We start from the raw sequence: 21,178 nt of genomic DNA on the forward strand, positions 1-21,178 counted from the left end.
TCTCTGCAGCCAACTACTCAAGAAACTCATTTGTCATTTGGAATCCTCTTAGGTTCTGAAGGGGGAAGAACACCTTCCTTTTACTATGAGAGAATTAGGGAGCTCCATGAAACCTTAGTAATCTGTTATATGCTGTTCATCTGTGAAAGCGGTCTTTTTTTTTTGCTGTTTTTTTTTTTTCCAAGCAGTCATTGCTTTAGCAGGAAGGGTAGGGAATGTCCAAGTCTCTGTGGCAGGTGCTCCTTGTTTTCTTACATGGAGAGAAGACTTAAGGGTTCTGCCTGAAGTTAGCTGAATTCTTTGTAAACCAATACATGTGTCTTCTTATATTGGGGGACAAACTGTTGTTTGGTTTGGTTTTTTTTTTTCACATACTGTTGTCTTTACAAGTGGCTCAAAATAATTGAGTAAAACCCAGAAGTTTTTATCGTTTGTTAATTGAATTGAGGAGCATCTAATTTCCTCGTATGAGTTACTTAAGTGTGCATCCTACTGGGTAATGGAAAACAGTGAGTTAGCAATATTATGAGTACTTTGCTGCTGCTGCAGGAAAAGCTCTTGTTGCTCATTTGAATGCTGTGTCTAAGCATACCTTTTAGCACAAAGCTTCATTACACTTTTTTTTAAGGATTTTTTGCTTGTGAGATTTTAACCTGGCTGCCCATTCCTGAAGGGCTGAACAGCAGTGACTTTTGAAATAGGGCTCATCTTAATGCTTACAGGAAATGTAGTGTCTGTTAACTCAAGCGAAACATCTGTTCTTTACTATCATGGAGGAAAACAGAAGTTTGGTTATCTGCAGTAATTATGATGCTCCAAAAGGTGTGACATAAAGGGAATTCGACTTCTTCCTAAATTCTTCCATTTATGTTTAAAAAAAACCCAAAAACATCCTGCTCAGGCTTTGAGAACTGCCTTCAGAGAATGAAAGTACAGTGAGCAATGTAATCCAGTCTCACGTGTAGGATATATGAGTGCCCAAAGAGGATATTTTTGGCAGGGAATTCATAATTTGTGTTCTTGGTGACAATTTAAGAGTAACATTGGTTTGTGTTACGAAGATGCATGCAAAATCTATATGCGAGGCACCGTATACTTACGTATTATCCAGTCTTCTTTAAAGGAAAATAATATTCTTGAATGGTTTTTCTTTACTTTTGTAGCGATATCACACCCCACCTCGATCACGGTCATGTTCTGAATCTGATGATGATGAGAGCAGTGAGACTCCTCCTCACTGGAAAGAGGAAATGCAGAGATTACGGACATATAGACCACCTAGTGGAGAAAAGTGGAGTAAAGGCGATAAGTAAGATCCTCAGTACAAATTTATAATGTCTTTTTTTTTTAAACACAAATTAATTGATTATGTAGATGTCCCATGTCGTTCTTTTTTGACTAAATAAAATGTGTAAAAAATATCTTTGTATTTGGCATCTTTCTATTTCTGATGTTCTGAATTTAAATGGAATCTTTCCTAAAGCTTTTCTGGTTCAGCGATGTAACCTCAGATGAACGCATGCTGGAAAGGTGTAATGCCATAGAATATTTTTTTTTCCTGTAGGTGCAATTGGAACAATTCAAAATGCAGTTTTCTAATAGCAAATGCAGGAATTTTTAGAGTTACTAAACTTCATTAATTGCCTTGGGACAGGCATGGGGGGAACACAACTTTTAAAAGAATTTCCATCTAATGTGGTGCTTGCTTGTTTGTGTTTAAGGCTAAGTGACCCATGTACAAGCAGGTGGGATGAAAGAAGTGCATCACGGAGATCAAGATCTTGGTCACATAATGGCTACTCTGATCTAAGTACTGTGAGATACTCCAGTCACCACAAAAAGCACAGAAAAAAGAAAGTGAAACATAAAAAGAAGTCTAAGAAGCAGAAGCACTTCAAGAAGCACAAGCAAACTAAAAAAAAGAAAGCGCCGGCTTCATCAGAGGTAGAATCCTCACATTCGTTCAGGAAGAAGAAATCATCTTGTGATCGTGAGAGGAAATCTCGTTCTTCTTCACTGTCTTCTAGACACTCATCCAGAAGAGACTGGTCTAAATCTGATAAGGAAGACCGCAGTTCATCAACTTTCTCAAGCAGAGAGAGTCGGTCATACTACAGGTCCAGGTCCCGATCCAGATCTAGGTCTAAGTCAAGGTCTTATTCCCAAAGAAGTTCCAGATCAAGATCAGCCTCTAAATCATCGCGTTCTCGAAGTAGGTCAAGATCAGGTTCTAACCCTAGGCATCAAAAGACTGTTTCCAATTCTCCACGAAATATTTCAACACGCTTAAATGAAAATAAGTTGAACAAGCCTGCTGACCCTGTAAGAGCAGTTATACTACCTAGTGATAAAGTCGTCATCCCACCAGTTGTCCCAGAGAGCCTCCCAGTTATACCCTTAAGTGATAGTCCTCCGCCTTCAAGGTGGAAGCCTGGACAAAAGCCATGGAAGCCATCTTATGAGCGAATTCAGGAAATGAAAGCTAAAGCAACCCATTTAATACCCCCCCAAACTAATTATAACTTAGTAGTTATTAAAGAGGCTAACACTTCTTCGTATCAAAAGCGACAAGGGAGTTCTGATAGTGAGCGAAGCGGTTATTCCAAATATCGTAGTGATAAAAGCTCAGATAGTTGGCAGAGATCAAGAAGCAGGTCCTCTCGAAGTAGGTCATACTCAAGATCTTACACAAGATCTAGAAGTCTGTCGAGCTCAAGGACGAAATCTCGTTCTTCTGGCAGATCACCATCACTGACCAAATACCGCAGTGACAGGTCGGGTTATAGTGAGTCAACATCTTATTTTTCCCTTAGCGATGACGATAGACACAGAAGCAAAAGAAAATCTACATCAGGTGATCAGAACACTCGTTCTCTCAAAGCGAGGCAGGAAACAAGCTCTGAAAGTACCCTTCCTTATAAAGGTGCAAAAGACTATGATGAGTCTTCTCAAGGATTGAAAGAGAGTGACAGTTTATCATCTTCGGACTTTTCTACTGACAGCGAGCGTTCCGGCAAAATGAAGGGAGCCCAAGAAAAGGAAAGCCATTTTCAGTCAGAAGGAGATGCTCAGCAACAGGATAAAAGTACCTTCCGTTCTGTGAGAGGGGAGGAGAAATCCAAGCATGAATGGGATGCTGATCATTCTAAAAAGAAAGCAGTTAAAGAGCAATCTCCTGAGCAGCCTAGAGGTGGTGCAAAAAGTAAACAAAAATCCTATTCAGGTAGTAAATGGGACTCTGAATCGAACTCAGAAAGGGGAGAGGCTCATCGTAGTAGGGGAGGTTCCAGACCCTCATCCGATAAAGAGGAAGGAGAGGCCACGTCAGGATCTGATACAGAACTGAGTGTTTCCAAAAGGAGGAAAACAAAATCCAATTCCTCAGAAGGTGTTCTGGATTCTGATTGCACGTGGAAGATGAGCAAACAGTTATCATCTTCTGAATCTGAGAGTTCTCATTCGAACTCAACGCATACTAGAGGAAAGTCAAAAAAACACAAACACGAATCAAAAAAAACCCTTAAAAAATCACATTCCAAAAAAGTAAAAGAAAAATCAAAAGGGAAAAAGGAGAAGAAACACAAAGTTCAGAAAAGAAAAGAAGTATTTCATTGGCAGCCCCCACTGGAGTTTGGTGAAGAAGATGAAGAAGATATAAATGAGAAGCCAGTTATCAAGGATGACAAAGAAAAGCAGCTTACCAGGGGTGTAAAGGATAAAAAACAACAAGCTTATGAAAAGGATGAAATAGTCAAAGATAATACAGGAAATGGTGAAAAACCTTGTGCAGATGAGAACCTGCTAGTTAAAAATACTACTTCTGATGCCTCACCAAATCCAAATAAGCTTAATAAAGATAGCATCACTCCAAACACTTCAACCAGTATATTAAACTCAGGAATAAATGTGACTACTTGCAATAATGAGACTAAGCATGCTGAAGAAAGCAACCAGAATGGGTTGGATGTTATTCAGACCGATGACAACATGGAGATTTGTACTCCAGATCGTAACTCACCAGGGAAGATGGTTGTGGATGCTTTGTCTCCTGTCATTCTCACTGCTAAACCTCAGAGTTTAGGTGCTAGTATAAACAAGGATTTACAGACCCCCGAACAAGATGCTGTCAAACTAGGAAACAACATTGCAGACATCATTAATGTTAAAGAAGAAATAGGAAGGCAAGAAAGTAACTCTGTTCCTGCGTCTAGTGCTAAAGACTGTAGTTTAAAAAATGAAATTGCTGAAAATACACAAAGCAATTCAATTGATAATAAATGGAAGCCCTTGCAAGGTGTTGGTAATTTGCAACCAGCTACAATTAGTACTGCCACAGAAGTCAAGAATGTGGCTTCAGCACCTGAGGCTAAGCCAGCGGGTTTAAGAATTGAAATAAAAGCTAAAAATAAAGTAAGGCCTGGATCTCTGTTTGATGAAGTTAGGAAGACAGCACGGCTAAATCGAAGGCCAAGGAACCAAGAGAGTTCCAGCGAGGAGGAGTCTCCAAGCAGAGGTGACAATAGCCCATCCAGGAGCCTCAGTAGGTCACGAAGTAAATCTGAATCTAAATCCAGACACCGAACACGGTCTGAATCTTACAGTCACTCAAGAAGTCGATCCCGAAGCTCTACGTATTCTTACAGGTAAAATGTTCGCGTGCTCACAGCCTACCACGTTAACTTGAAAGTTTCCAGTATTCTTGAGGCACGTTTTTCCTTCTCAGCTTTTCTTTTAAACAGTGCTTATCATGTAGCGAGTGTGGAATAAATATTTTGTTTTAAAGATAAAGCCCTAAATGCTTTTGCTTCCTGTTGCCATCTGCTCTTCACTTATGTTCTGTTTTGTGATTTTTTCAAAAGTTGTTCACTGATTGCAGGTCAAGAAGCTATACGAGAAGCAGAAGTAGAGGCTGGTATAGCAGAGATCGGTCAAGAAGCCGAAGTAGTTCTTACCACAGTTACAAGAGTCGTAGGTAAGTTTCTCTAGTGGAGACAGCATTGATGTATATTAACAAAGCAGTAAATTATGCCCGGAGCTCTCATGATTCTGTCTCTAAGCAAGATGGGAATGGGCTTGGCTGTAAGTGATACAATCTGATGCATCCTCTTAAAAGTGCAAGTTAGAACAGTCATATTTTGAAATTTGCTGTTATTGGAATGCAGTTTTCTTTAACGTCTAACATTATGGGTAAGGAATTCTGAGAAAACAACGTTCCCCTCCTCTCTCTTTGCCTTTTACCTTGTTCTGCGCTTGTTCCCGATCACCTTAATGTCTTTACATGATTTGTTTTTTGTCTGTTTGTTTTTCAGTCGAACCTACAGCAGAAGCAGATCCAGAAGTAGTTCTTATGGTCACCACAGTCGATCCAGGTATGGATGATAGTTCTGCAACAACTCTGTAATAAATGTACTTACTATAAAAAAAAATCCTAGTATAAGAATACCCCTTTGTCTGTGGTTCTTAAAAATAAGCTTGTGGTGATAGCAGCTTCAACCAAAGCACGATCAACGTAAATGAGACACTTTGAAAATAACCAAATCATGTCATAAATAATGGTGAACACGTCTCCCTTTATTGTTAAAATGAAATTGGAGATATAAAGTAGGATAATTTTGTTACTTGTTTGTTAACACTGTGAAAACACATTTTTTTCCTTCGTGGACCATTGGGAGTGAAAAATCAGAACCTTTTAAATGCTTAGCAAGTCTTGTAGAGTAGTAAATTTAAGATCGTATTTCTTGTTTTGAAGGTATTTAAATCTGACACTAAAATTCTACAAAAAACTTAATTGTCTTGTTTTCCACATCCTTCAAGAGCAATTTCTATGTAGAAATTCATTTCTTTGTATATAGATGTCTTTCAAACGTGCATTAACGTAGACGGCATTCTAAACCTGTCACTGTGAATCGACAGTGACTTTCTTTTCCCTTTAAAGTAGGTCATACACATATGATAGTTACTATAGCAGAAGTCGAAGTAGAAGTAAAAGGAGTGACAGCTACCGAAGATCCAGAAGTTACGACAGAAGATCCAGGTATGTTATTTGGTGGCATGGCTTTAACGATGAGTTTGTGCAAAAAGAAATTGCCAAGTATGTAGTTAATGAAAGCTAATGTGTTTTCCCAAACATAAAAATACATTGCATAAATGGCCATGTATGGTCAAAATAAGCTTTTTTTTTTTTATAATGCTTCCCTGAAGTGTTTTGTTTAAATCTGGCAGTGAACTGGCTCTCAGGATTCAAACTGGGTGCCCTGTCTTGGATTAAAAGCTCCCTAGTGTGCGAAGAATTCCACTGGATGGTGAATGCTTTTTGGCTGGGCTGCGAAAGTGGATTAAAAAAAAAATGTGCAAAGGAAGTGGAAAAATTAGTGCTATCCAGAATTAATTTTCAGCTTCCTAGAATATGTTTTCAAAGAATGTTTCACCAGCAAACCCAGCATGCTTTTCGTGTCAGTGTTTGCCCTGTTATAAGTTTTAGGATAAATGATCCTACTCAGACCAGGGGAGTCACCATGGGTGTAAGTGAGCACATTTCACCAAGATCAGGGGTGGAAAGTGAGCTTTGTGTAGTGAAAAGGGGTCAGCAGTGATTAATTCCATACCTTTTAATATTTCCCTTACTAGTCAACAGTAAGCCAGGCAGATGTCTGGCTACTATAAATTTCATTTTCTGTTCTCATACTCGTTTTTTTTTCCATTACTTTGTATTAACTCTTAATGGACTTTGCTGTCACCCGTTTTGCCATCTAGTTCTGACAGTAAGACAGCTTTCATCATGTTGTTTGAAGGGAAATTAGTGAGATTAATGAGTGTGAAAGTAGTCTTTCAAAATTATTGGTTTAGGATGGCTGGAAACTTCAGAAAAAAAAACAGGTTAGGATACGCCTGTCTTTCCTTTACCAAGCTTTCCTTGCAGGCACAAGGCTAGAAAACATGTAAGGAACTTTTATTCTGTGTAATTTGAACATGTCCTGTGGCTTATCTGAAACAGTTGGTGCATGGCCAGGTGCTGAACTTGGAACTCTTGGTTTGGATAAGTTGGAACATTTTAATGTATTTCTCTCCTGCAGACCCTCACACATTCCTGTGTGCAGCCTAATTTTTCAGGCCCTTCTTCAGACTTCAAGTTGCAATACATAAAGCAAGGAGACAAAATCATCTTGGTTGAGAAATAAAACTATGTTTTTTAGAATATACTGCGTAGTCAGCTATTAATGTTAACAAAACCTAATTGGTTTTAGGTGATTTTTGCAGCTGTATTGAAAGGAAGAAATGCTACGGTTACAAACGCGGTTTGACTTGACTTTCACTGGGTTTTCATCACGTAAAGTTAATGACTATTTTAATTGAGTGTATATTTCAGTTGTTGCATAAGACTTAATGTATGTTTTCTTGTCTTGTGTCCCTTGCCAATCTTCCTAATGCAACACAGTTTTGAGTTAAAAGTTCAAAATGCAATTTTGAGGCGTTTTAATCTTTTATTTGTAGATCTTATGGCTCTGACAGCGAAAGCGATCGCAGTTACTCCAACAACCGAAGTCCCAGCGAGAGCAGCAGATACAGCTGAAAATGTTTCTTCGCCGATGGAAACCATATTCAATGAGTTTATCAGTGTTACATTTAGAAAGGAAAACCAAAAACTGTTCTGGCGATGTCGCGGGTGAAGTTGGAGGGTGTTTCCTGAGCTAACTGAAACGTTGCCATTTAGCAGTGAACTCACTTGAGTGGTTGTATCCCGGAGGAGAGATGTGCTGAAGCTCAGCTCAATTGTTTTATGTCAAATGCTACTTTTACAAAACAGAAAACACAGTTTGATTTCCTTGAATCGGATTTTTCAAGCCATGAACGACACGTGGGTGAGTTTGCTGACGCTGCTTTCTGGGTGCAGCAGTCGCTACTGGGGTATATTTATAAACACCTTAGGGCTCTCTGCCTCTTACTATTAAAAATATGCTAGCAACTCGACAACTGTGACGAACTTCTTACGAAGGCTGCCATTACTGGTTTGTTAACATGCTTTTTTTAATGCTGGAAGATGGGTTCCATGCTGTCTCGTTTGACCGTTGCGTTATACCAAGAGGGTATATATGCAACAGGTAGGTGATGAAAACAAAGACTGCCACTCTGTCTTAATCCTTTCCGTACTGTGATTCTGCACGAGTCCGCTCAGAGGGGTGAGATTACACGCAAGAGAACTGTGAGCAAAAGTGTGACGAAGGAGTTCTGATCTTAACATCCAACCCGTCCACACTTTTGCATTGAGAAGCGAATTTGGTGATGAACAGCAGTGTTCTTTAGAGGCCAAAGGAGCGTTTCGAAGCAGTCCCATTTCAGTTCATCCCACAGTGCCAGGCGTACTTCAACACGTTTTGAAGTCAAATGCTGTAGGCAGTTGAGTACATCAGGAATTTGTTCAGAAATCTTCTTGAAATCTTAACTGACGATAATTTTCAAGGAACTAAACCATAAGGGTTCCTTTATAAGATGTCTGTAGATGTGTCCCCTTTGCCATAGGGAATATCGGTGTGCGGGTACTGAATTATATATTGTCAACGTGGTATGACTTCAGAAATACTTGTATGCCTGAAGAAAGCATGGAAGCTACTTTCCAAGTAAAGTTTAATACCAAAAATGTCTTCATGTTAGGTTAAATGGCTTGCAAAAAAAAAAAAAAGATTTAAATCTGAAGAGCGTACATTTTTGCAATACTCTTGAGTCGATCTAAAATCATTTGTAATGTTTTTCAGTGTTTAGAAAGTTATATACTAAGAAGTAGGTTTTTTAATAGAAAATATACCCTGAAAAATGGGGTCTGTAGTGAAGAAACAGACTAATGTAGCTTTAGTAGAGCTAACGAGAACTGTTGTATTATAATAACTTTCATTACTGACTTTCTGTAATATCTTGAGATGCTTTAGTTTTCTTGAATGTTCTCCAAGATTGAAAATGCTTTTCTTTTTAATCTCGTCAAGACCCAGCAGCTTTGAAAATTAAAAGCAGCCACTTCTTGCTTAGGCATCAGTTCACATTGGGTTTTTTGGTTGAATACCCCAGATTTAGCCTTTGGTACATGAAAGCAGAGTTAGAAGGGAAGCCTGAAGACTGGGACGATGCACGTGAGCAGCTGAGTAAGACATTTGTACACAGGTTCCTGAGCCTGAATTTGGCACGCTGTTTTCCCACCTTTCCAGGAGGATCCCAAGTTCTGTACTCAGATGCTTCCTGCTCTTGTAACGCCATGAAGAATTGTGTGCACGTAGTCCTTCCGGATCAGTAGTTTGTAAAGTTCTTATAAACACACTTATCTCAATAACGCAATTTAACATTAATTATGTTAGCAGATTTCTTTCTAACAGAGTAGCTGCCATTTCAGAGTCTGAAACGAATATTCCTTTGCTAACTCAAGATAATGTTTGTTGCAGTTCCATAGTTTGACATCCTTTGTTATCTCCCATAGGGAGAAGATAGCACTAGTGGTCTAACACTAACAAAAGGTTCAAAATTAAGCGTTGCCACTCAACATTTCTTCCAAGAAAGTTGCCCTAAAATCTGATTTCTGTCACGTTTCAATTCTGAGTTGAAGGTTGGTTGTTAAGGCCAGGAAAAGGCAGGGAAATAGGAATGTGGTCAGTCGGTGTTGTCCAAAATTACTGCAACGTTACCAATATCTATTTCATATCTTGAATTCAAGCTTTATAAAGAAATTCCATCTGGAGATGGCTGGGGGAGGGATGTGAGGGAATTGGAGGGCAGTATTTTTACTTAGTGAATTCCTTTCAATTGTGCTTCAAATAGAAAATGCACCACTGAGCTGGTTTTCTAATGTTGGTCTGTTTTTGCAATTTTGTTATTCAAAAGTAGTTGCTGTTTATAAAAATAAAAACTTTTGTACATATCTGAAAACGCCGTTCTCTCTACATCTGGAAAAACCCGTTGCTGCTTAAGGGAAACAGGGAAATGAAAATTGCCCTTTGGTTTCGGTACCTGCTTGTCCATTGCAAGGCTGCAAGTTGCCTTTCCTCCTCCTGACCTACACAGGGAATGATGCCTCCACAAGGCTCCGTTCGGCGTTGACTGAAGAGTCGGAGGAGGAGCAAATAGTTTGAGATTTGCAGGTGCTGTGAGGTCTCAGCATTTCCTCAAGATACGTGGAAGGTTCCTCTCCGTTGTGGAAAAGCTGCACGTAGCAGATCTGCGCAGAAATCTGTGTGCTGAGTTTAACGACTTTGCTAAATATTCTTTCCCCAGACTGCGTTCCCGCATCGTTTCCGCAGCGTATTGGAAATGTGGTGTTGCTTGAAGTCAGCAGATGCGACGGCTCAGCGCACAAACCCGTCAGCCTCTCAGACCCTTCTGTTCCAGGAGAGCTGGATTTCGCTGGGTACGCTGGCGTTGCCCTGACGGAAAGGCTGATTGCCTTGGTCTGACTGGATTTCCTTAGGGGTGAGGACGAGTGGAAGTTGTTTGCTTCCGTCCTTGGCATGACCTGGACACCATGGCTAACCGCAAGCTTACGAGCGTCGCTTTTGAGGAGGATGCCAGGCGTGGGATTCCTCGCTGTGTGAGAGGGGTTGTCCAGCCCCTCTCTTGCTTTCACACCCAAAGTGCTGCTTGCTGCACGTGTGAGCTGAAGTCAGGCTGTCCCCTCCTGCTGCCTGTGCTGGTAAAAACAGAGGAGCTGACAGCCTGCTGTGTGTCCTCCAGGGGAGGATTTTGTATTAAAAAGCGCTCAGACCTGCGGTGTATTAAAGGTAGCTATTAGTGGACTGCAAGAAGAGATCTTGGGGGGGGGGGGGAAATGGAAGGGAAGGAAGCTTCTCCAGAATCGGAAAAGAAGACTTGAGCTGCCTGGCTGCGAGGGTGTCTATCAGATGAACAAATAGTTCTTACAAAGCGTGCATTTACGGCACAGCTTTCCTGCCATATCTACAGGCGGAGAGATTGCGCTCCTGCTGCTTTATCGCTTTTAAACAAGGGTTATTTGTGTCCTTGTACTCGAGGGTAAGGAGCGTTTCAAGTGCTCTTTCTGAAGATGACGGGCTATCCGACGCTGTATTAAATGTCTGTGGCTGGCTTGGTGTGCTTCGCGCTGGCGCTTACCGGCGGGAGCCCGGCGCGGTATTTAGATGACCTTGAGCTGCACTCTGCAATCCATCTGGTGCCATTGCCAAACCCAACGCTGCCTGGGATTTAAATCACGAGCAGATAAAGCTCCCCGCGCTCCGCCCCTCCCTCGCATCCGTATAAATAATCTTGGTATATACGGCTGTGGAGCTAATGGTTTTCCGCCCGCTTCTGAAAGGCTTTAGCTGCGTGCCTGTGAGAAGGCACAACTGTCAGAAATCATATCAGCAATTAAAGGGACCCAGCTGGAGATTTGAGAGCATCCGCGTGGCCCTCGAAGCACACAGGGCTGCGGGCACAGAATCAGTCTGTGATACATAGGGATACGGGTATCTGTCTATAGATATGTATGCATTTTTTTAGGAAAGCAATATTTCACAATTGCAGCAGAGGCCCGAAGCGCATACCCTCGTGCTGGCCTTCAGGCTGCCACATCCCTTCCTTTTATTTTCTACTGCTGCCAGGAAGGGGCTGGCCGTTCCCCGGGCTTTCTTCCCAGCCCAAGTCGTGGTGTATGCTCTTAGGGATGAGCTCTTCCCCTGTTCTGGTCCCCTCCGTGGCAGCAGGGAGCTGAGTGATGAAAGGCATGAGAACGACTTTGGAAGGTACTGGGGAATGGGAGAGGGCACTGTCAGAGCCTGGCCCCATCCACTTGGCTCCTACTCTTTGGATACGTATAAGCATTGATGAGATTCCCCCTCAGCCTTCTCTTCTCCAGCCTGAGCAGCCCCAGGGCTGTTCTTTCTTCACTGGGAGATGTTCCAGGCCCCATCATCTTGGTTGTCCTCAGCTGGGCTCTCTCCAGCAGTTCCCTGTCTTGAACGGGAGAGCCCAGAACTGGACCCAGTGCTTCAGATGTGCCCTCCCCAGGGCAGAACTAGCTCCTCTTAGGATCACCTCCCTCCCCCTGCTGGCCACGTTCTGTGCAATGCAACCCAGGGTCCTGTTGGCCTTCCTGGCTGTGAGGGCACACTGCTGGCCTGCACAGCCAGAGCCTTTTATGCTTCTGAGGTCTGCTTCCACCATTTAAGGAAATAACTGCTGGTCTGTGCCAGGGCTGCAAGCTGTGGTGTTATTTGGCACTGAGGCACAGGCATCATTTGTGGAACGTGTTAGGTAACTCCACCTTCCACCAACTTTGCTAGGACTTCACCCACGCTCTGAAGTGCCCTCCTAACTGCCCTGTTGGCAATGGCACTGCTGCCCAGAGAGCTCTGGGTGTCCCATCCCTGGAGGTGCTTGAGGCCAGGTTGGAGGGGGCTTTGGGCAGCCTGAGCTGGGTTGGCAGCCCTAGATGGGATGGGTTGGAGCTGCACGGGCTTGAAATTCCCCTCCAACCTAAGCCATGCCATGACTGACCTTGGACCTTACTTCTCCCTTCTTTGCAGCTAAAACCTCTGCCTTGTGACAAACAACCAATCAGTTTCAGGAGTCAAAACCCCCCAGGGATGGGCTTTGATGGTGGGGTCTGGGGTGAGATGGTGTGGGAAGGAGATCGGTGCTTGCCTCTCTTCCACCTAAACCTTCTTGTGTTTCCTGGCCATTCCCACAGGCTTGGTGAGATTTGGGCTGGTGCTATGCCTGTAAATCTCTGTAAACATCACCAGCACTGAGGTTCAGCTGTACTCCCAAAAAGAAAGCAGTTTTCTGATGTCTATACTAAAGCTCTGTTGCTGCCACTGAAGCCCATCACTTCTTCTCATAATCAGAGAGGGGAGAAAACAACCTTTTCCCTTCGACCACCTGAAAATATTTGTGAAAGGCTGTGCCAGCTTTTCTCCAGGCTAAATAGCTCCAATTCCTTTGGTCTTTTATTTTATATTGAAGCAATTTCTTAGACCCTGGGCCTACCCATAGGCAGCCAAGGCCGTGCTGCAGCCATGGCTCCAAGCAGACCCCAGGCACTGCTCCGTGGTCCTGCAGACCCCGTTCCCCCTGCACATCAGTTTGCCATTTTTGCAGCAGCATGGCGAGGGCTGTTTGCTTTCATGCTCTGCAGCCCCAGCCTTCTTACACAAGCAGCAAGTTTTTCCTTTGTTTCCAATGAATCGCAGCCTGTTTATTTTTTTTTCCAAGCTATTTCTCTAATGCGTCAAGTTTGCTTTGAAGTTTCAGCCCATGCTCCAAAGTGCTCGAAGTCCCTCCCAGCTTGGTATCATTTGCAGCTGCAAGAAGCAAATTTTCTATTCATGCAAGTAATTATTAACAAAATATTTTGAACAGTACCAGGCCTGGGACAGCTCCCCAGGGACTCTTGGGCTGCGGATCTCCTCGGTTCCATGGCGAAGTGTAAATATAATTCCTCTGAGCACTGCTCCCTCCTGCAGCCCTGCTCGCCTCCAGCTCTGTGTCACCATCCCCTGCCACTTCTCCCATTCCCTACATCTGGATTTTGAAATGTTCACCAATGACAAATCTGGACATGGTTTTTGATAATTTGCTCTGGGGCTGTCATTCCACTCAATCCTTTATCATCATCACCATCACAGAAGGATAGAATGGCTTGGGTTGGAAGGGACCTCAGAGATCGTGTAGTTCCAACCCCCTACTATGGGCATCACCCACTGAAACTCAACTCCCACTTGAGCTCGGCTGACCCAACCTTCTGGCTGCTGGGTCTGGCAAAGCCTTGCTGTGAGGTGCCTGGTGCCTGTTCATCCTGCCTGGAGCCTGCATTGCTATCTTGCTCTGTCCTGTTGCCTTTGAAGACCCAATTATCCATGTGGGCTCCCTGAGCTCTGTGTCCTCAGCCCTTTTCCAATCCCCAGTTCATCCCTTTTCAGCTGAATACTCCACAGCATCCTCCTTGAGTTGTCAATACAAGCACCAAGCAGCTCTTAATACTTTTATTTAGTGTTAATATAAATCAAATTATTCCTATTCTTCACTCTAGAAATGTTTTGTTTTTTTCTTTTGTAGGACTACCTCCCACAGCCATCACTTTCAGCAAGAGAGGGAAGTTCACTGCTTTTCCTGGTATTCTGTATCTGAGTATTTACTGAACAAAAGGGTTTCTTGCTGCTAATCTCATTTTTTCCATTACTAATGTATAGCCCTAATGGGATGGAAAATTTCCCCATGGATTCCAAGGACCTAAAAGCCAGAGAAGAGCGAAAGTGCTTTGAAATTAATGTGCTTGACATATACCTGCTTTACACTCCACCAAGTGTCAGCACTCCCTTGGCAGTCTTAAAAACCACTCTCAAAATTTTAGAATCGGAATCTTAGAATCATGGGAATGCTTTGGGTTTGAAGGGACCTCAAAGCCCATCCGGTTCCAACTCCCTGCCATGGGGCTCCATCTAAGGGAAAAGTAAGAATCTGATTTGTTTTAAGAAAATAAATGGTAGGACGTGCTTGGGGACTGACCCAGGAAAAGCAGCCCATGTCAGCTCTGCTGAGCTCCTGGAGGCAGCCAGCACAGAGGGCAGATGGAGGTCTGAACTGAGGGACTTGGTGCTGACATGCAACATCCTACTGCCCTTTGCTTCTTGCATCAAAGCTCCGACCTGGGGCAAAGCTTTCCCTGCTCCCTGGAGATGCTTTTGACTGTAAATGCAGCTCCGGGTATTTCCTGTAGTTCTTAATCTTGATAATTATTTCAATCAAGCTATCAATTTATAACTTCCTGACTAATGAAATGCTGCCTCTTACCGCGTTCTCCTTTGGTATGCAAAGCTGCCTTTGAACAGCAAGCCCCGTGCTGGGAAGACCCACACAACCTTCACACCTGGCTCGTCACCAAGTGGATGCGATGCCATGCTGCGAGCGTGACTCTCCTTGCCGGATTTCTGGGTGACACCTGAAGGTGACATCCAAAGGTGCAGACATGCAGTCTTTACGTGCACGATGCAGTGCTGGAGCCACTTCATGTACGTTTTATTAGGGGATTGGATAAGGATTGAAGCTTGTTGCTAGGTCCTGATGAAGTCCAGCTGAGATAAGGAGCAATCCAAGTGCATCTCGCTAGATTTGCACGGATGGTTAGGCATCATCTGGAAGGCCTTTTCCAGCCCAGATGGTTCTATGGCCTGGGAGAGCCTGGTCCAGTTAACTGCTCCATGCAGATGTGCCTTTCCTACACCTTGTTTTTCATTTGAAATTGATCTGCTACTTTAATAATTGGCCTGTTTTAATAATTGGCCAGTATCTACTGTATTCATGGCCTTCGTGATGCAGGGCACCTTGTTCACCAGCTCTCCTCAGCCTTCCCTTTTCCAGGCTGAACAATCCTGATCTTTCTACCTCACCTCGGAAGGTCATTTGGCATGGAGACGTGGCTTAGTGGCAGGACTCAGTAGGTCAGGCTGATGGTTGGACTTGGTGATCTTGGAGGTCTTTTCCAACCTAGATGATTCCACAGTATTATGAGTTTTGCTGTTCTCTCTGCTTCTCCAAGACCATCATGCTCCTCTTGGAGATGAGAATTACACACACTGCATTGGAGATGCTCGAGAAAAGCTCCAAGAAAAGACATATTGGCTTTTTTTGGCTGCCACCTTGAACATAATTTGCTGAGGTCCTGGTGGAGTTGCTTAGCGTCTGTGTGGCATTTGGTGACACTGGGAGAGCTGAGCATCTGGACACGCTCCTCGTCCTCCAGGGTGCTGCTGGTGCTGACCCAGTGCCAGGCTCTCTCCATCCCCAAAAATGACCATTAAGCCCTCCCTACCTTTTGCTCCCTGTCTTGTAACCAGCTTTCCAGCAATAAAAGGACCTTTTCTCCAGTCCTGTGGCAGCTTAACATCCTTAATGGTCTTCTCAAGGGCTTTTAAAACACCCAAATATTTATGAAATTCTGTGGTTTTCCTACCTAAAGCACGAAGCCCACGTAACGTTTTTCATGAGAAAAAGTGAAGGTTTGTTGAATTTACATTTGCCCGGCGGCCTGGATGCAACAGGAGTTAAATTGTTCATGCTGGAATGAAACAGCCAAAAATGGCTGAAGGAAGGCCTGGTGGGAGAATCCAAATGTTTCTTTCCCCTCAATGTTAAAACTTCCAAGCCAAGTTGTTAGTCGAGATAGCTCCTCCAATGCAAAGCGGTGAGGACAGCTTGGCTTGGCTTGCTTGATGCATCCAACACAGAGGCCTTGATCTTTAAGCCTGCAGTTAATCCATGCTCAAAATGAGCTTTTTTTCCCCCAGTATGGTGCTATCTCCAGACCTCCAGACTGAGCGTGAAGAAATAAGACGATGAGAAACCTTCAGCTTCCAGCAGGGCACTCATAGAATCATTAAGGTTGGAAAAGACCACTAAGCTCACCTAATCCAACCACCAACCCATCCCCTCCGTGCCCACCAAACCACACTGAACTTGCACAAAGCAGTCAGTGATTCCATAATTTCTTTTTCGGGGTAAAAGAAGCTAAATATTCTTCAGGAAATCTAGAAGTGTGTGTGTGGGGAGGGGGTTCTGCCCCTTCCCCCTCCAAGCAATTTTTGCTTTAATATTTAGATCTTGTCGTCATTCAAGGACTTTAATTACACTTCCTCACGTCGGCGTCGCTGCATATAAAAAGCAAACCTACTTATTACAGAATTTGTAGGAGACAATCTGGAATCCAATAAAAGTTCATCTGAGAGGTGAACCTCGGATGCAACAGTTCCTTGCAGGGGGGAAAATTATGGGGTACGGGAGGAACATGGGAAATAGGAACTTGAGAGGATGGACAACTTCTGACAGGTTGGGGCAGCTCCAAGGCAGGGTGCTGGAGCAGCCTGCGTTCCCCTTCCCACCCGACAAAGAGCAAAAGCTTTTCCTGGTGCGATTTTGTCCCCTGGGGAGGAAAAGACACAGGAGACTCGGGGTGAGGTGGGATGCCCTCAGTTAGAGCAATGGCGGTGCTTAGGGGCCGGGTGCTGACCATCCTCTACACCACCACAACCTGCCCGTGTCCTGGATGGCCTCGATGAGCCCAAAACCGCTCAAATAACCCTTCTTTTCTTAAAATTTTTCCTTCCCTCAGAGGCAAGGGGGAAAAAGAAAAAAAAAAGAGAAGAATTGGGGTCAACGCAAAGCAGCCGTATTTCAGCCGTCCTTTGGGAGCCCGGCCGTGCTCGCGCTGTGGGTGTTCTTGTTGCATACGCTGAACGGGAGACGTTTTCCCTTAGTAGGACAGGCTCCACGCCACGGTCCTGCTTGCCCGGCCATAAAAGGGCAGCGATTTCGGTGCGACCCCTGGGCCCTTCTGGCCTGGTCGGCCGCATCCCGGCGCTGCTGCTTCCACCCTCCTCGCCTTTGGCTCGCTCTTCTCTCACGCCTTTTGTTTTGTCTCTCTTCTCCTCTCTGGAGGCTGCAGGGAGAGAGGCCAGGGAGCCTCCAGGAATGTTCTTGCTTTCCCTATTTTTTTTTTTTTCTCTCTCTCTCCCTCTCTCTTGGCCTGATGTGATCCCTACTTTTCCATACTCCTTTGTGCCTGCCCAGAAAATCAGCTGCTGGGTGAAAACCAGTTGCTGGGCCAGCAGTAGCTCCCCAGAGGGTTGGCTTTGCCCGTCCATCCTGGAGCCTGCACCCTGCGAGTGAGGCCCTGTCTGCCTGGAGGGCTCTTCCACCTCCCGCTCCGCTCTGTGCTGCGGCCTGACCCCAAGCACTGGGTGCACGTTTGGGGCTGCTGTGTCCTTCTGACACAGAGCTGTTAGAGAGCGTCCAAAGGAAGGCTGTGGGGAGGGGGAAGGGTCTGCATGGCAAGGGGTGTGAGGAGAGCAGAGGGCCCTGGGTTTGTTGGGCCCAGAGCAGAGGAGGCTGAGGGGAGGCCTCATGGCGGCTGCAGCCCCTCATGGCCCCACGGCCCCTCATGGCCTTACAGCCCCTCATGGCCTTACAGCCCCTCATGGCCTTACAGCTCCTCATGGCCTTACAGCTCCTCATGGCCCTACAGCTCCTCACAGGGGAGCAGAGAGACAGGTGCTGATCTTGGCCTTCCCTCGAGGACCAAAGCTATGGGAAGACAATGTGAAACATCAGGGATCAGTTAAATCAGGGCAGTGTGAACCTCTCCTGGTTCCCCTGGATGATTGCCATCCCCATGTTGTTGTGTCTGGTCCCTCAGTTAAGACCTGCCGTGACAGTCACTTGGTTGCTATCTCACAACCCTGGCATTAAAAAGAAGAGTGAGATCTGCAAGAGATGGCCCTTTTGTGGGACCCGTACTTCTCCCATATCACCAGGGCCTTCCTGCTTTTCTCCTCACTTACCCTTATCTCCAGGGCTTCCCTGCCGCAGGAGAACCCATCCATAGAATCATAGAATCATTAAGTCTGGAAAAGACCTCTGAGATCCCCAAGTCCACCCCAACCCAACCCCACCATGTCCACTGACCACGTCCCTCAGTGCCGTATCTCTGTGGTTCTGGAATACCTCCAGGGACGATGACCCCACCACCTCCCTGGGTACTGCCACTCTTTCTGAGAAGAAATATTTCCTAATACCCAACCTGAATCCCCCCATGTGCAGCTTGAGGACACTACCTTTCATGCTATCACTATTACACTGGGAGAAGAGACCGACCCTCACCACTCTACCACCTCCTTTCAGGTTGTAGCCTCCTCTTCTCCAGACTGAACCATCCCAGTTCCCTCAGTCGCTCCCCACAGACTTGTGCTCCAGACCCTTCACAGCTCTGCTGTCCTTCTCTGGACATGCTCCAGGGCCCTGATGAAATTCCCCGACGGCAACAGTGGCAAATGAACTGAACTTAGGGCTGCTTTGCTGGGGTCCCTCTGCTGGGAGCCGGATCCCATTACCCTTTTGATGGTCTATGCAAGATGTGACAGGGCCAAGTCCCAGCCATCACCACCTAAGAAGCCTGCAGACCTTCCAGATCCTTGCAGGAAGGCACCAGGAGCATAGAGCTACCCTCTTTCAGAAACCCCAGCAGATGAGGAGGAGGGAAAAACGCTCCCAGGAAAGAGATCTATTGTCCATGTGCTGGTGCAGGGATCCCTGGTCATATCAACTCCCACAGAGGTGTCCCATGTCTCACCCTGCTGGAATCATGGAACCACAGAATCATTTGAGTTGAAAGGGACACTTAAAGGCCATCTGGTCCAACCCCCCTGCAGTGAACACGGACACCTACAGCTCCATCAGGTGCTCAGAGCCGTGAATGTCCCAAGGATGGGTCTTCCACTACATCTACCACATCCACCACAGGAGCAGGAGAAGAGGTGGCTTAAGCAGGCTGGAAGGATGGACATGGACACGTCCTTCCCCATCAAGCTCTCCCTTGACTCTCTGTATTACAACAGCCACAACCCTGACCACGTCACCTCTCCCACCCAGCAAAGCCACCGGACGGGGTTGGGTGGGATCTCACCGAACTGGGTTGGGTGAGGTTTGCTGGGAGATACAGGAAGTTGTTTCAGCAAATTCCACGTGAGCCCGTGGGTAGAGTTGGCCAACGAAACCATGCGTGCTTCATCTTTTAGGAATGTTGCTGCAGTCACGGCTGTCAAATGAAGTTTTTCACCAAAATGTGTTGTTGGTTGTGTCTGGAGCTCCTTCTGGGACATTTCTCCTCATGTTGATGGCAATGACCTTTGGGAGAACAGCTTCTCCTACATTAGGGTGGAAAAATTGGATGGCAAAGACCAAGTCTCCATGGGAGGGGTGGGCTCTGCATCCCAAAAAGTGCAGGGACCTCATGGGAGCCCACCACATGGGCTTTACCCATACCCAACACCCCTCTCCCTGCAGACCCGTGTGCTCCGTATCTCAGAGGGCTTTAAGCCTTGGGCTGCTCCCACCCCTGTCCTGACTCTGCGAGATTTGGGCTCCGGGACAGAGCTCAGACCCTGCTCCCATCTCAGCTTTCATCTCACCCTCACCCCATCAGTGTCCGCGTGTCCGCTGGGTGTCCTCCAGCATCTCGTGGAGCTCTTGGAAACGCTTCCAGGCGCGGAGGCACGTAGTGCAGGCCAAGCGCTCATCCTGGAAGAGCTCTCTGATACAGGAAAAGTGCCGGTCGCCTCAGCCAGGATTTTTTTTCCTATAGAGCAGGGTCGAAAGCAAGACAGAGGATTAAAACTAAAAATGAAATAAACCCAGGAAGCGGAGCGCAGGCAGGACGTGGCTGCAGCGACATTATGCAAAGGGCCGTACACATCTGGAATAAGTTACCGCGCACGGCAACCGAGTCTAAACAAGTGCAAGACGTTACCGCATTTCTGTCAGCAAAAGGGAGTGGTTGGCAAGAGGGAAATGGCCGGGAAGGTGGGATGGGGATGCAGCAGATGGGGTTTTGGGGACCCCTGGTACCCGCCGGGGCTGTTGTGGTTTTCGGTTGCAGGGCAGCAGATGGGAATTTGTTTGATTTTGGGGTGTGTGCCCCAAGCGCATGGGGAGATGTGTGATTTGGAACCGGGCGTGTGGGGAGGTCTTGGTGAGACCCACGCAGCGCTGGTGGCTAAATCACAGACCCCCACCCGTGAGACCCCACTCCAAGCCCCAAAAGTGCCTTAAGATAGAATCATGGAATGGTTTGGGTTGGAAGGGACCTTTAAGATCATCCAGTTCCAACCTCCGTGATATAGGCAGGGACACATCCACATTCCCACCGTGGCAGGAGAGCGCTCCACAAACCCCTTTTTGAACCCAGCTGAGCTCGATATCGCCCCGCCACTCCCCACACTGAGCTTTCCCAACCTGAAAAGCCAAACGTGGGGGGTTTCTCTTGGGAAAGCTGCGATCCCTACCGTGCCTCAGTTTCCCCAGTGGGGACGTAAGGACGCTCACGGAGGACAAGGGCCCTGCCGTTGGTGCCACTTCAACACGGGGGTGGGGGGAAGGCGATGTCGGGGGGTGTCACGCGTGGAGGGGGCGGTCACGCGTGGGCGGCGCGGCGGAGGGGCTCTGTCCCTTTAAGGGGGGCAGCCGCGGCCCCATCTGATGCGGAGTCTCCAATCAGCGGCCCTCGGGCTCTTGGCAGCCCCAGCCGCCGCCGCTCCGCATTCCTCCGTCTGCCTAAAAGGGGCGAACATGGCGATGGGCAGGATGAGGTGAAGGAGCGAGGGAGGAGGGGAAGGAGAAGGAAGGAGGGGAGGAAGGAGAA

The 21,178-nt window shown here is 45.9% G+C and overlaps 1 protein-coding gene and 1 long non-coding RNA gene across 9 annotated transcripts in view; one reads left to right on the forward strand and one right to left on the reverse strand.

Moving 5' to 3' along the window:
- Positions 1-9,906, forward strand: part of NKTR (natural killer cell triggering receptor) — a 39,568-nt gene extending 29,662 nt beyond the window's left edge. For 5 of the 8 annotated variants that reach the window (XM_021385560.1, XM_021385561.1, XM_021385565.1 and 2 more), the window contains 6 exons: positions 1,164-1,309; positions 1,722-4,643; positions 4,877-4,972; positions 5,310-5,369; positions 5,936-6,034; positions 7,492-9,906. In XM_021385560.1, coding sequence (XP_021241235.1) covers positions 1,164-1,309; positions 1,722-4,643; positions 4,877-4,972; positions 5,310-5,369; positions 5,936-6,034; positions 7,492-7,570 — 3,402 coding nt within the window. In that variant the 3' untranslated portion in view covers positions 7,571-9,906. Of the gene's footprint in view, positions 1-1,163; positions 1,310-1,721; positions 4,644-4,876; positions 4,973-5,309; positions 5,370-5,935; positions 6,035-7,491 lie in introns of those variants that run through there. The other 3 variants (XM_021385562.1, XM_021385571.1, XM_021385567.1) reach the window with 2 other exon arrangements.
- On the reverse strand, positions 10,052-21,172 carry LOC110393095. The gene is made up of 3 exons (XR_002434789.1): positions 20,823-21,172; positions 19,956-20,116; positions 10,052-19,685 (listed from the first exon to the last, which is right to left on the reverse strand). It is a non-coding gene; the product is annotated as an uncharacterized LOC110393095 (long non-coding RNA).

The sequence above is a fragment of the Numida meleagris genome, chromosome 2, assembly GCF_002078875.1.
Source record: "Numida meleagris isolate 19003 breed g44 Domestic line chromosome 2, NumMel1.0, whole genome shotgun sequence".
Lineage (NCBI taxonomy): Eukaryota > Metazoa > Chordata > Aves > Galliformes > Numididae > Numida > Numida meleagris.